Source organism: Gymnogyps californianus, chromosome 4 (genome assembly GCF_018139145.2).
Source record: "Gymnogyps californianus isolate 813 chromosome 4, ASM1813914v2, whole genome shotgun sequence".
Classification (NCBI taxonomy): Eukaryota; Metazoa; Chordata; class Aves; order Accipitriformes; family Cathartidae; genus Gymnogyps; species Gymnogyps californianus.
In genome coordinates, this window is record NC_059474.1 from 14,184,945 (window position 1) to 14,201,311 (window position 16,367).

The 16,367-nt window shown below is 41.3% G+C and overlaps 1 protein-coding gene across 2 annotated transcripts in view; it reads right to left on the reverse strand.

Annotated features, from left to right (window-relative positions):
- Positions 1–499: 499 nt before the first annotated feature.
- The window catches only part of STK32B (serine/threonine kinase 32B), a 182,242-nt gene continuing 166,374 nt past the window's right edge, over positions 500–16,367 (reverse strand). For both annotated transcript variants that reach the window (XM_050896172.1, XM_050896173.1), the window contains one exon: positions 500–638. In XM_050896172.1, the coding sequence (XP_050752129.1) occupies positions 500–638 (139 nt within the window). The remainder of the gene's footprint in view (positions 639–16,367) is intronic.

A 16,367-nucleotide genomic window follows, 5' to 3' on the forward strand; every position in this document is an offset into this window, starting at 1 on the left:
ACGTATTTACATCATATACATCTGTTATAAACTCAACAGCACGTGCTCAGAAACAGTTGTGTCCAGCAGTTTCACAAAATTCCAAACTGGACCATTTTAATTAACGGAGACAGAGAGGTTAACATAAAGCCTTCAAGATAAAGCTGGCCCCAATATAACTTTGTCTCTTGCAAGTAGCCAGAAACATGGCAATCTTTGAGAGGCTGCCTAATGGATTGTTTCAAGTTTTCTTCCAGGATTTTGAAAAGGAAAGTCACACTTACTTACAAAACTGTATTTTGTTGCTGATGGTGATTTTTCCAGTGGCAGAGTCAAAAGAAGAGCAGGGTCGTACGTGGAAAGTCTCAGCCGGTGTGCTCTGTGGGTTTGTCCTTGGCTGGGGATCCTGCTTTTGGAGGAGTCAGATGTCCCAGGATCTGAGGGGTGAAGATGAAGGCATGCGCAGAGAGGACCTTTCCTCGCCCTGCCGGGGTGGAAGTGTGTGCGGGGCCGTAGCTCACTAGCTGCTGCAGCCTCTTGTGCAGCCGTGTCCCAGTAAATTGTTGTTACGTCCGTCTTGGAGTTTCTCGTGGCTCTGAAGAGATGCTCTGCTGTCCATGCTGGAAGTCTGTCCACTTTGATCCTGCTGTCTTCTTAATCTGCCAAAGGTTAAAAACATTGATATAGCTATCATGTGCAGATAACTGTATCAGAATGGCAGCCGCTGCCTGTCCTGTGGGTAGCCACGTACACTTGTGTATAAAACAGATTCCTGCACCATTTGACCTCTGTTAACTCCTTGAGCTTTATAGCTGCCATTTCTTCTAAACACTGATGATTGCTTCCTCCTAAATATGTGCAGTTGGGTCTTGGTCAAATCCTGCTCCCATTAAAGCCTATCATAAATAGCCAGCAGAGGAGAGCGCTTTCTCTGGCTTTAGCACCTCTGCTCAGACTGTAACTTGACAAAATCTCCAGGTAGCTCGAGGCTGATGAGAGTTGTTGACTGGGCACACAACGGTAGTAAGCAGCTGCTCCCCTCTGCTGTCCTACAAAATTATCAGTAACCTCCATCAGTACAAGAGAAAAAAACATCAGATGAAAGTATATTCAATATTCCTCTTGTTATTACTTCATATGTTGTCAAAGTCTCCTAGGTGGTTTCAAGGAACAACAACAACAAAATCCTGCGTTGCTTACAGACTGCAAAGTTATCTTTTTTTGACATTATATTCTAGAGAACAGCAACAGCCCCAGCGGTACCTGCAGTCCACACCAATGGTTTTATCATCAAGCTTCTCAGCATTTCTGTTCAACACTGGTATCAACTTCTGTGATTTTACTGTGATTCATGTGATATTCAGTGTTTTCCTCCAAACACGGACACAATGTAAGTACTTTCAAGAAAGGTGTAAAGATTCATGGGGGAGCTATGAGGCAGAGACCAATTTTTTTTGAAAACGTGAGCAGCTGCTGTTTTGGAGGAATTTTTCTCTGACTGTTTGTTTTCTCAAAATGAGAAACAGCTGTTGATGTATTCCCAAAAAAGGCACCAAGAGTTGGCACCAGAGACACTATGGAAGAAGCTCTTTGTAATAGTGATTATAAGTGGTATATATGATATACTCCAAAAAAACTTTGCAAGTAACATTGAATATGTAGACAATACTCAATAATGGAAAAGCATGGAAAAAAGAAATGTAAAGGTTCAGTTTAAAAGGATAAAATGCTTCCAGGTGGCATAAAGACTATAGAGACACCATACTGAAGACTCAGAAGAGAGTGTGAAAGGACATGAAAATTCCGTCATTGCTAAACAGAGGAATAGAGGCGATTTAAAGTAAAAATAATGAAAACACTGTCCAAATAGGTTAAGTTTAAAAGAGCACAAACCCTGGCACATTAAATAAAAAACTATAAGGCAGACTGAAAAAAACAGATTAGAGGAACAAATTGCTAAAAGTATTTACCCTAATGGTGATTTTTTTCAAGTGCACCAGAAATACAATGGCTACCGTGAGTCTACAGACCAATGGATGACTGAGATATTAGAGGATAGCACAAGAAATATGAGTCCCTAGCTGAAAAGCCAATGAATTATCTTCAACAATGTTCATGACAAATGAGCTTAGGGACATTCCTTTCTTTATGAGAAATTTGTCCATCATCTCCAGCCAAACCATCAGTCAAACAGCTTTAGAACCAGTCGTTCAAATGAATGTTGACAAAGCAACAAGACAGTGGACTTTCACCCAAGGGCTCTAAGAAAATTGAAATATATAATTTCTGCACAGCTGAATGGAGTATCTAACTTACTGTTGAAACTGTCTTGGCACCAAGGAATGGAAGACAGCAAATGTGATGGCATTTTCTTTTTTTTCAATAAGGGCTTCAAAAAAGATCCAGGGGACTGCCAGGAGAGTAATTGAATGAGACAAAGTCTTGACACACCTTCGGGTCTGAGCTACAGGCCCTTACAAGACTAAGGTATTTGTAGGCATCAAGAGAAAAGGCTATCGTGCTTGGAAACTCATGTTGCAAAATGTGGGTTGCAAACTTGTGCAAACTGCTAAGTAGTGGTGAGACAAATTTTGACTCTATGGAGATCTGAGGAATCATTGTGTTGGTCTAAGACATGCAAGTGCTTTCTCCCTGAATTTGTTTAATATTTACTTGGTTGATAAAATGCTGAAAAAGAAGGTATTTACTGCTAAAATTAATGGGGAAATAAGTCTCTCAATAACAGCATAAAGCAGGAAAACACCAATTTATTTTTTTTTTGAAAACCACTGAAACTGGCACAAACGCAGTGTATAAGGAGGACAGCAGGAAAAGGAGAGAAATGAAGCCCATGCTGAGTTCAAAAGATACCACTGACCAGCTTCAAACTTCCCACTCTCTCTAGAGGTGGTTTCTATTGTTGATTTATTTCCATTTATTTTCTTTTATCTGGTTCCTACTCCCCAGGTCTATTACTGAAGCATAATTAGATTATGGGGGGTTGGAAGTGCTAAAGAAATACATTGTTTTAGCAGTGCTTCATTGTATTCCCTTTCAGACATTTTCTGTTTCCGTATCTAGATTCACTACTGCCGTGGTGTAACCCCAGCCAGCAACCAGGCACCATGCAGCCACTTCCCCCTCCCACCTCCCAGTGGGGTGGGGAGGAGGAAAAAAAAGTAAAACTTGTGGGTTGAGAGAAGAACAGTTTAATAACTAAAGTAAAATAAAATGCACTAATAACTAATAATAATAATAACATAATAATAATAATGATAATTGTAATGAAAAAGAATATAACAACAACAAAAAAAAATAACACCCAAGAAAAGACAAGTGATGCACAATGCAATTGCTCACCACCCGCTGACTGATGCCCGAGCAGCGATCTGCCCCTCCCGGCCAACTCCCCCCAGTTTATATACTGGGCATGACGTTCTGTGGTATGGAATACCCCTTTGGCTAGCTCAGGTCAGCTGCCCCGGCTGTGCTCCCTCCCAGCTCCTTGCACACCTGCTTGCTGGCAGAGCATGGGGAACTGAAAAGTCCTTGGCTTAAGATAAGCGCTACTTAGCAACAACTAAAACATCAGCGTGTTATCAACATTATTATGTTGATAGTTATTCTCACACTAAATCCAAAACACACTGTACCAGCTACTAAGAAGAGAGTTAACTCTATGCCAGCCAAAACCAGTACAACTACCCATATTTACAGACTATCAAAGTAAGCAATAGGTTATTAACCTGATGATGTAGTAAAAATTTAACTGTTATTTAACTATTAATAATTTATCAATCACTTTATTCAGTGATTAAAATTACATTAAAGATTTCACTGTAAGGAGTTATTATGGGCATGCACCTACTTAGCAGTGTGCCCTGGGGGCTGGGGAGTTGGACTAAGAATCAGGAGATGCTGATTCTGTTTCTGTAACTCTGTCACCCTTTGGGCAAATTACAGCCCTTTTCTGTGCCTTAACTTCTCTCTTGACAAGCACAGAAAATGTAGGAGGGTGAAGCTGAGGGGAAAATTATATTTGTCCAGAAATCTTGCATGGTTTGGAGCTCTAGTCATAAATCTGAGCTGGATAAGTTGTGGCTAAGAAATAGAAACAAAAAGAACATTGAAGCCATGCCTGGACTGATGAAACCTTGTGTTCTTATCAAACCCATGCCCGCAGGAGATTTTTCTGGATAAATTGGTGACAGAGCATGTTACAGGCTTGTACTTGCAGCTCTCAATTAGGCAAAGGATGCAATGAGCAGGAACACGCCAAGCAACGTGGGACTTTGCTTGTAGTTGCACATCAGATGTTGAGGCAGCTGCTGCTGAGAGTGATGGAAGCTGAGAGCTTTGTGCCTCTAAGTACTGCTCTGTGACTCACAGGCCTGAATGAAATGGGGAATTACAGTCTGGTGTATGTGATGATTAAGAAAAGAAGGTGGCATATATAATCAAGCAAAATATAATTATACTGCATATGTAATTATGCATATATGCATTATTGAATTTATAAAAATACAAAAGTAAAGAGAGCAGACTGGCTAAAAGCTAGCATGGAAAATAAAATACTGAACCAAAAAAGACTGCTACAACTATGGCAGGCCAGAGTGAAAATCACGAACATCTAATGAAATCCAGTAGCAAACTTGGGGACGACCAGGGAAGAGCTTACAGCTCAGCTTTGTTCACTAGATGAAGAAGAATATCGAAAGTTTGTCTTTAGGCTGCTTTGTAAGGTAAGTTCAATGAAAAAGACTGAAAAGTTGCAGATTCAACGTAACCATTGAAATTTCAGTTTTGCTAAGAGACTAAGGCCTCCTCCCAAACCACTGCAATTTCAGCAAAAATAAAATAAGGCAATTGGTCTGTATTTCAATCTAGCTCCAAACTGCAGATAGGCCCAGGTCAAGACCTAAACAAATCTCACCACAGCAGCTGTGTGTGAACAAGCAGTCTCTTCAGTTGAAATGTTGGACTGTTGCAGAAGTGAAATTTTTCTCTGTTTTGTTCATGCATTCTTGATTCCTTGGTGCCAGAGCTGGAGTACTTTTCCATCAGACGTTCTCAGCTTTTCAAAAACATGGGTACCTCGACACGGTTCCTGTAATCATGGCAAAATAAATGCAGTCTGGGCCATTCTGTTTAAAAATAGCACTAATGCAATAAATCATTTGTAGAAAACTGCTTTCCAGTGAATGACTTATCTTGCCTTTAAGCTGATGCAGCTACAGGCTGTGATAACTTGATAAAGGCCCAGGGAGAATGAATGGCTTGAAGGGGACTTAGCTGTGGATCTGAAACAGGTAGCTGTGTCTGTGCTGAATACTATTGACTGAGAATAAATGGTAAAATGGCCAGCTGCGGATGAAAGAAGTGAACAAGTGGTTCTAGTGGATAGTCATATGGAAAAAAAAAACCTGCAGGGAAAAGAGGATGAAAATAAGTTTGAAAAGTGTCTATTACATTTAGTCCATGACAATTCTGTACAAATGCATAAGTAGTCTCAGAGGCAGTTGTGCTGGGAATTAAGAGTGCTTCTGCTGAACCAACAAAGAGATAAGCTGAGTTTTCCTTCCCTTCACCATTGATCCATGCAATATTGATAGTGCGTGACACTGAGCACTGAACAACCTCCTCTCCAGCAGCGAGGAAGAAAGAGGCTGTATCAACCACTACAGGAATGCATCAAGAAAAGTAATTGAGCGTTCAGTCAAGTCTTGGGCTTCGTCAGTATTTCTGATAAAGAGAAAGTGTCTGTGTGAGCTATGGAAAGGTTTGTAAGATTCTTATTATCTTGATACTCAGATATTATAGTAGAGTTCCTGCAGTACTGATTTCCAATGCTGGATCTTGAATCTGAGACTTCCAGACGTACCAGGTCCTACAGGAAACTCTTTTTATTGCAGAAAATTTGCAAGTGAGTTTGCCAGTGTTGCAAACCCAGTGTCCTGGGTGTGGAGGAAAAAGAATGGTCTGAGTGGGCAGTGGATTTGCTTTACCATTTCTAGATTTAGCATTTTACCTTGGCCTATTGATATTTCAAACACTGCTGGAGAAAACAGATGCTTTTGCTTTTGGTTTGGGGAAAAGGTGGGCATAATAATACAAGCTTTAGAAACTGTAGTTTTATTGTAGGAAAAGAAGTTCTATTAATGGAAACTTTTACATCCCTTGAAAGAAGCCCTGAGGAGTAGATAAATCTGTGGAACATTTATCCCAGTTATTCTTCACAAGGGAAGAGGTCTGAGGTCAGAACAGACGAGGCATGTTTATGCTAGCTTTTCAAATTCATGAATCCTGGGGGACAGCTTGCTAAATAGTTAGAAACCCACCTCAGTTCTATGATTTAGCAGCTACACAGAAGTAATGCTGATGTCTTGTCCAGATGGCCTTGCTAGAAGGCTAATTCCAAACATGTCTGAATCAGGAGAAGAAAATAACTGATCTGTCATGGGGAATGACTGTGCTCAGAAAGGAACTGTTTCAGCTACGTGTCTCTGTGCATGTCACTGTGTTTTGTCTACTGGAGCACAGACACAGAAGTTACAAGGGGGATTTCAGAAAAACAGTAAAGACCCTTATGTGCAAATCCTGTATTTTTAGAATATTTGTTGGTAAAAACAGATTCTTTGGAAGACAGTATTCTTTCAAAATGCAACACTAAAACCTTTTTGTTCTCAATAGAAAAGATCTAGCAATGAAATTTTGTAAAGGAATTAGAAGAAGCCAGAAAGTGACAGACTCAGCTATTGTTGTGTTATATCCTGGTCATAGATAATAGAAATGTGGAAGTTATGCTATATAACTACAATTGCTGGATATTCTGGAGTTGCAAAAATTTCAGCCAAATTGAAAATAATTTTTACAGAGTGGTATAATGCTGTAGAGGTGGACTCCATAAAGTAAGAGGACCCCTCCTGTAGCAGTATCTCACAGGGATACTTGCAGAGCTGGGAATACCCAGCATGTTGAGCCAAGATAGTAGCTAGTTGTAGATAGCCAAGGCTGGAGTGAGATATCTTGGCATTGAGGTCAGGCAAGGTGTCAGTTTAGTGCCCACTGCTATTGCCCACTATCTGTTTTTAATTTTAGCTTTTAACAAGTACAGAGTGTATTCATGTGTTCCTCACATTTTGGAGTGGCTTTATGCAGAGAAACTTGTTCTGAGAAAGAATAGAAGGATTTGGACTGTGAAGACTCAAAAGGACTCATGCTGTCACCTCAAAGTCCAGCATCACCCTTGGCATTGTTAACCTGTAGTGTGATAGAAAGTATAAACAGAAAGCTTGAATTTTACCGGGTAGCTTGAATTTTACATATCGGTATAACCATCAGGAGAAAGCATATGTTTTGGTTTACCTCTCTGACCTAAATAATGAGTGTTCTGTGGTAAGTAGGTGGTAGACAGGTGAAAGCTAACAATGTTGGTCATACCAGCTCATTTTCTGGATCAGTTCACCCAGCAGCCCCAAAAACACTCTATTAGCTTGGTTTGACACTGAGTAAAAATGTTCATGGCACCCACAATCTTTCATGCTTTAGCCAGAAAAAGAGTCACTTCCCCAAGATCATGTAAAACCTTATCTTTTGTAAAATCCCTTATTTAAGCTTTACAGGAGCTCATGCGCATCGGTAAAAGTGCACATACTACAAAAACAGGGCATTTTTTTGGCAGTAATACATAGGTCCTGCAGTGTGCACACGTCTTTTAAAAAATAATGGGTTATATGCATGTGCATCTTATACTCCACTTTGAAAACTTCCCCCATTATTTTTCTGCCATCATTTTAACATCAATTGCAGGCAATGATTGTAGAAATATTGACAACTGAGCATGATTTCTGGGACAATAAGCAGCTTTGCTGGTCATCTGGCTGCCACTGTGGGGAATAAGAATGGCGTTTGATACATGGACACTTAATAATTTTCTGCCTGCATTTTTAAAGGCTTCTCTTATAAATTGGTTCTTGCTGTGTTCTATTTTTGTAAAAATTGAAGAAGAAGCTGGCAGTATTTTACAATTGTAAATGAGTGTTACTCTTTCTCTTCTATCTCCATTATTCTACTTACTAGTTCTCATCTGCCAGGTTTTCATTCAACTACATTTTTTAGTGAAAAGGTAAAATAAAGAAGAAGAAAGAAGTGAGCAAAGCATCCTGATCAGGTTATTTTTAACTGAATAACCATATTTGGGAAGAGTATTTTTACTTTTCAAAACAAAGTAGCCACCAAATATATCAGAAAGGAGTGAAAATTCCTGTATTTGCTTTCTTTTTAAAAAAGTTAACAAAAATAAGCCAATGAGTTTATCAGAAGTTCAGGAAATTTGCTTACTTTACAATTCCATCCGTAAAGAAGAAAACACTAACCTTTGCTCAGTGTAAACCTTAAGGAAACATGCTAACAAAAAAGAACAAATATGATACTCCTGGATTGTCCACATCCTCTTGGTGTGAGCTGCAGATCCCACCTTGCCCTTTCATGCTCAGGTTTGCTTCCTAAGGAAACCAGGGTGCAGGGCAAGGAGTTGGCATATGGTTAGGACACGTGAACAAAGGTAAGTCTCTGTCCAAATTCTGCGAAATTCCCCCGTTTGAAAAGTGCTCTGATTTCATAGCAACATGTATCAGAACTAATTGATATAATAATTCTGCATAAGATTAGTTACCTGGCAATGTGAACATCTGCCAAACTATTCATCCACTTCCCATTCCCCAGCAGTACCCAGGAGGGCTCTCATGCCAGGTAGCAAATAGAGCGCTGCATGGGAATGTCATTTCTGTAGTTTAGGTATCGGTTACCTTCGCACCAGAAGGTAAAATGGTGCAGGGATTGATGCCTGGAAGCTAAGTGGCACAGACTGGCTTGCATCCTTATGGCTAAGCTCTCTAATCTTCAAACCAGACTTGTATTCCAGCTGCCTATTAGGCACCCTTTGGTCTATGCTAACCTCTGAAACATGAAGGGAATTGCTTCAGAGAGTGATTTTGGCCTGGGAAAAATTATGCCAGGGACCATGCTAACAACTGAGCAGCATGGAAGATTGCCTATATTCGGCCTTTAAAAAATAGGCAGAAAACAACAATGAGGTGGAAAACATAGGATAAGAAAAAAAAGGAGTAGAAATGGAAGGAGAGTTAAACACCTGAAAAATGAGGAAGGATTCAAAAGAATCCCAACTGTGGAAATCTAATTAATTAAACTAATTATATAGCTAATTAAAACTATCTCAAAAGGCAGCTGTATATAGCTAACGTTCTTTTTTATTAAAAACCCTCTTTACACCTAACAGAGGAGCAGTAACCATGGCAGAGTTAATAGTGGGCTTTTCTTTTCTTTAGCTTGTGCACAGAGTGATCTCAGTAGTGCTTTCAAGAAAACAGAAATCAGTGAAAAGTGAATGAATTTGCTAAGCATTTTCCAGTAAACAAAGAAGACACAATCTTGCTCTGTACCAGAGGAAGCTTGGGGCAGACCAGGGCAGACTTAAGGACTGACTGGAGCAGTCAACACTCATCACTCAGCAGCGTCAGCGCTGAGTCACACAACTCCAAACAGAAAATTAGTCTGTAAGCTCAGATAATTTCCCCTTGCTCTAGAGTTTGTATAGAGAACGAACACGTGCAGAGCAGCTTTAAATGAAATGCAATGCTACTGTGTGTTTGTGTAGTAGCAGGTATGTGTTTTGGGAGACCTGGGTCCAAGTAGTAACCTCATCAAATCACTAGCAAGAGTGGATGTCCTGAGTCTTTAGCTCTTCCTTGATAATGTTCACACTTACAACTTACTTGTTCTTGGCTTCCTGCCCCCATGGCTAGGTACATATGGCACAAATGCAGTTGCCCCACAAGTGGTGTTCGGTGCTGTACGAGATGCCCTTGATTACCTGGCACTCAGAGAGAGCAGGCAGACGCAACAGCAGACCACAGACAACCTGTGCCTGTTGGACTGGCAGCTAAGCATTTAGTTTTGCAGAAATGAACTGAGCCCACAACTGTGGGATGGATTTTATGCCAGCTAACTGTAGACAACTGAAAGATTAGTTCAGGCTCTCTCTACAGGATAAGTAGAAGCACTAACATAGATTAATTTGTTCCAGTCTAAGTTATCTAATATACATGTCGCAGATCAGCCTTGGGAGATACAAATCTCTCTTTACTGACTACTAAAGGAGCTTAAACTCAATAAATGATTTTTAAATTGATTAGTTTAAAGGAGTATAGTCTTGTTGCATCCCTAGAAAAATAGAGATACCTTGAACCACAGATTCAAGGCCCTTCCTGTCTAGCAGCTGTATAAGCTTACCACACACTGCACTGCTTAGCAGAGCCAATTTGCTTCTGGATTAGAGTTAATTTACACCCACACTGTTCAGGCGTGCAGAAATTGAATAGTCCCATCAGCCTGGAACATAGCACATGCCGATAAACACTGCCAAGAGCTGGGTAATGAAGTCACCGAGGAGCACAGGGGTGCAATTGCCTGTTCATCCATGCAGACGTGCCTGTAGCATATTCAGGCTCTGGGTCTGCCAGCAATGGCTTTTCTGCATGACTTGGGCTATATCTTGAAAAATACTTTGTCATCTAATTCCCATTTATTTCAGATACCTTTGAAAATCTTGCATACACCCTTTGGGGTAGGAGTTGTTCTGCGTCTAACCAATATTTAACTCAGTCTGTCTTTGACCCCAAACATGTACTCTTGGTACTAACTGCTTCGATAGAAACAGTCATAATCTCAGGTCTGTTTTCCAAATACAGTGTGACGTATGTGTTTTTATAGCTCAGTAGATTACTATGTAATCGTTCAAATAACTCTGTTTTAACTCCATTTAAATTTAAATGACTGAGGCACAGAGTAAAAGTTACGCTTTATTACAGCTGAATGTGAAAAGTAAAATTTTGGAGGAAGTATCCCCATGTAGCACAGATGTCTTCTTGTACCACTGACATTCATGACATTTACTCCCACCCTTTCCAAAAATCCTTGGGGAAATATGCTTACACCATGGGTAATTGATTCAGGTTGATAGTTCCTGCTGAGTAATTACGCTCAGTAAATGCCTGTGAATATAATTTTCTATCAACCAGCAATTTATAATCAAGCATAATGGGTTCAGGTGCACATACGGCGTGAGTGACATGTGAAATACTAGTATGTGGAAGTCAAGTAACAAATTATACTGGATGCTGTAGCATGTTGACCTGCAATGTCTTGAGATCTCAGGTTTACCCTGGGAATTGATAAAGCAAAATAAAAGTGAAGACATGAAGTAAATAAATGAAAACATCAAATGATGTGCAGCCATTTAAGAAAATGAGACTAAAACAACCGATTAACACTAACATTAAAGCCATGTTCAGACTAGTAAAATAGGTGTCTCTTAGAAGTGGGTTATTGTCTGTCCAAGACCAGGTGCATCCTAAACAGTATGTGTCTTGTTCAGCCACATTTTAAAATGTGAACTAGCTTTTCTAGTTTAGATATGTCTGTAGATCCACATGTAGAAGGAACAGGAAAGCAGCTAAGAAATTTCCCAATAATGTATTGCTTATTAGACTTTGTGGGACCACAGAGAGAAAATTTTCTTTCTAGTTAGCCAGAATCCAGTTTAAAAACTATGGGCACTTGCCCATGAATAAGGATATTTCTCAGCAGTGTGGGCCAAAACTCATTCTCAATAAAGACATTCATTTCCTAGCCTGCCTTCGGTGTGTATCCTGAAGGATGCAGGCTCACCCTTGTGTTCAGCTCTCAGCAGATGGATAGATCACAGGAGTTGCTTTGAAATATTAACTTCCTTTATTCTTCTGGTGAAAGTTTCAAGGTAAAGTGATCCTTTGGGTCAAGTCCAAATGAAATATATGGGGAGAAGGACAATTCTTCGTCTGCATCTAGAGTTAGATATACTTTACTGGAAACATATTCTCAGCCACTGCCATCCCCACCAAGACCCTGGACCTCAGGGCAGGAAGATTTTACAGAGGAGCAGGAGTGAAGAGGCTGTTAACAGACAGCAGACCACAGCAACAAGCGTAATTTTGCTAACAGACTGAGAATTTTAAGACAAATAATAATGTGATGCATGTAAAATGCTTGCTGCCTTTGCAGTGTTGGTGATGCACGTCTGCAGCTCTGTGGCAGTGAACTGGTGTGACAGATTGCCACAGCAAAGCAGGACCAGACTTAAGGGCATCAGCCATCACCGAGACGTGGCTTTTCAATCTCATCTCGATTATTCTCTTTGCTTTTCATGCCTCTCCCCTGGTGCTGAGAAGAGGATCCTGGTTCAGAGGTGAGTGAGGAAAATATTAGCTGTGACAACCTACTTGCGTAGCAACACCGATTTCCTTAATGTGGCATCTCTAATTGAAACTGCAGCTCCATGGGAGCCGTAGTCAATAATTTAAGAACTAAGGTATGTGGAAAGCTGTATTGGGTTTGCATGGCAAGGTTTTGGTAGCGGGCGAGCTACAAGGGTGATTTCTGCGAGAAGCTGCCAGAAGCTTCCCCTATGTCCAACAGAGCCAATGCCAGCCGGCTCCAAGACGGACCCACTGCTGGCCAAGGCCGAGCCCATCAGTGATGGTGGTAGCACCTCTGGGGTAAGATATTTAAGAAGGGGGAAAAAAAGCTGCTGTGTGACAGCAATTGCAGCTGGAGAGAGGAGTGAGAATATCTGAGAGAAACAACTCTGCAGACACCAAGGTCAGTGAAGAAGGAGGGGGAGGAGGTGCTCCAGGCACCGAGCAGAGATTCCCCTGCAGCCCGTGGTGAAGACCATGGTGAGGCAGGCTGTCCCCCTGCAGCCCGTGGAGGTCCACAGCAGAGTAGATATCCACCTGCAGCCCGTGGAGGACCCCATGCCGGAGCAGGTGGATGTACCCGAAGAAGGCTGTGACCCTGTGGGAAGCCCATGCTGGATCAGGCTCCTGGCAGGACCTGTGGAGCCGTGGAGAGAGGAGCCCACGCTGGAGCAGGTTTGCTGGCAGGACTCATGACCCTGTGGGTGACCCACACTGGAGCAGTCTGTTCCTGAAGGACTGCACCCCATGGAAGGGACCCACACTGGAGCAGTTCATGAAGAACTGCAGCCCATGGGAAGGACTCATGTTGGAGAAATTTGTGGAGGACTGTCTCCTGTGGGAGGGACCCCACGCTGGAGCAGGGGAAGAGTGTAAGGAGTCCTCCCCCTGAGGAGGAAGGAGTGCCAGAAACATGTGATGAACTGACCACAACCCTCATTCCCCGTCCTCCTGTGCCACTGTGGGGGAGGAGGTAGAGAAAATTGGGAGTGAAGTTGAGCCCGGAAAGAAGGGAGGGGTGGGGGCAAGGTGTTTTTAAGATGTGGTTTTATTTCTCATTATCCTACTCTGATTTGACTGGTAATAAATTAATTTTCCTGAGTTGAGTCTGTTTTGCCTGTGACAGTAATTGGTGAGTGATCTCTCCCTGTCCTTATCTTGACCCACGAGCCTTTTGTTATATTTTCTCTCCCCTGTCCAGCTGAGGAGAGGGAGTGACAGAGCAGCTTTGGTGGGCACCTGGCATCCAGTCAGGGTCAACCCACCACAAAAGCCAGTCTGGCTCTGCCTGATTATTGGGACCTGACAATAAATATTCTTAGACTGGAATAAAAGTCTGGGAGGAGGCTGATTCAGCCCTACCCTTCTTCTCGCAGCAGCAGGCTTCCAGGAATCAGAGCATGTGAGTTTCCAGGGAGCAACCGCAGCCTGCACTGACGTCTCTGCTGGCTCCTCTCTCTCCACCTATTCCTCATGGAAGATTTCTCTGCCGAAGTCCAAAACTTAGATTCACAAGAAGTCTAGTTAACTGTGCAGCTCTTTCATTCCCTGAAGGATGGACACCCCCAAAGGAGACTTAGCTGGGAGTTCATTTGTGATCACACAGCATAATTCGCAACCTTTAGTTAATCACCAAAGCTCCCTACACAACTCATGGGGAAGGTGGGTGCCTAACACGGTGATCCACAGAAGCCACTGTACTGAACATCAAGCCGTCTAGGCTAGTCACTAAGGTGCACCCACAACAGGAGTATGTATTATGCCCCAGGTGGGACACAGGAAAATTATCTCCAGCTGGCTTTTACAACCCTGAGGTCTTCCCAGGGGATGGGTGCTGACGTCCCCTGAAACACAGCAAGGGACAATCTGAATCTTATCAAAATCTCTTACTGCCCTAAGTCTGCTTTACTTTCCCTATTTCGAAAAAGGATATATATATATGTACTTGCGTATATACATATATATACACTTGTATATGTATATTTTACTGTGCAACCCTTGTGCTATTATGAAGACTCTATATGAAGATGGAGACCTTATAAGCCGTGAGAAAACATGAAAGCACATACCCAGCCATTCCATCTAAGAGATGGCCCATCTCTCACAGTGGCCCATTTCAGACACTAGTGGACACTGCCAAAGAACAAGCCAAATGGGGACAAATGTCTGCAGTGGCATATGCTCCTTGCTTCCGACATTTCCAGACTTCCCAAACCAATGAGTGCATTGGAGGTCTCACGTCTCATAGACCTTGATGTTTTTTTTCCCTGTGAATTCCTCTAATCCTTTTCTGAATCTTTTCGTATGTTTAGCATCCAAAGTACCCCTTGGCAAGGTGTTGCATTGCACACAAAAGCATGGTTTGTTTTCTTTTAAACCTGCAGCCTGATAACTTTGTGACCTTGAGTTACCAGAAAGAGTGAATAATCATTGCCTAGTTTCTCAATAAGTTTCATAACATATTATTATTTAGCCAGTTTCTGTCTTTTCAGTTGCCTCTTCTCTGAGTTTAGACTAGTTCAAGTCTATGAAATCCTTCAATGTGAGCCATGCCACACCTCTGGTGAATCCTGTTTTTCTTTTTTTGCAACCATTCTAAGTCCTCTATAACTTTTTTGAGATAAGGAAGCAGAACTGTACACAGAATGGAAGATGCAGGTGTATGTATATGAACATTTATCTGTATACATGCAATGACATCCGGATGTTCATTTCTCTATAGCTTTCTTTGAAGTTTTGAGCATATTAACACCTTTTAGTTGTTCACTAAGCATTGTGCTACCCACAGTCTTTTCAAAATCTCTCTCCTTTGTAACTGAAGCTAATTTAGAGTTTATTGTCCTAAAGGTAAAGTTTAGATTATTTTCTTCCTAATATATTTGCATTTATCAGTACTGAATTTCAGCTGCCATTTTCTTATTACCCTGGAAATCAGAACCATGACCATCATTATCTACTGCAGCTCTTTGCAGTCTGATTTAGTTTTGACTACTCTGGTATCATAAGTGGACTTTGTCACCTCACCATTCACCTTCTTTTCCGAATCATTTATGAATATATTCAACAGACACACGAAGTATCAGAATGACTGGCAATAATAATGTTATATCATTACTGGCTTGTTTCTGCATTGCTTCAGCAACTGGCCCCAAAATGCTTTCCTAAGACAGGCTGAGGAGTTCAGTCTTCATGACTCATTCTTAATTTATGGAGACTCGTAACAAGTGAAAATTTATGCTAGTGCAGGACATGAAGAGGGATGATGAGAAATCATGAAGGTAATCCCCTATAGTCACTGATAGTCATGATCTGTTATGCAGCCTTCATTTCTCATAGATATGATTTGTCCCATGTAACCTCTTAAAAAAAAAATCTTATGTGGTGCTCAGAATCATACAGGTTTTGTTCCTCTCCAAAGTCTGAGATGTGCAAATGAAGATTTTTCTCTGCCTATGAATTGGCTTTTGGTTAGTTTTTATGAGGTTTATTTGTGTTTAGATTTCTGTAAATGGAAACGAATTGCTGGCCTACAGTGCTGAGGATCTGCGTCTGTTATCCTGATCCTTCCAGGACAACATTTCGGCACAGAGAATGCTCTGATATATATATCCCCACACAAACTTTCATTCCCAAAGTTGGATGTCCATTTGGTGAAGTGTAGCCACTACAATGATGTAGTTACTTGCTTGGGAAAACTCTGGCCATTTTTCCTGGAAGGCTTTGAAAATGAGGTTCCAGATACTCATTAGCTTCCCCCCCCCTCCATGAAACTGTGAAGTGAACACATTATTGAAGCAATGGCTTTTGTATGACCACTCTTTTCTCAAAAAAAGTGAATTTGTAGGTATGCCTACAGAAAAATTACCAGCTTGGACCTGCTGTGCTCAAATCTTTAGGCAGCTTGGCTCACTAAGAAAAGAGTGACATTTGGACTGGTAATTCTAAGCCAGTAATAATGACCAGGAATCAAAGGCAGAAGTGAAAGGGCTTGTGTGACCAAGCAGCAGTTATTAGTACCCAAAAACAAACCAGCTTCAATCATGTTCAGAAAGACATCTTTCTAATTAGGTGAGA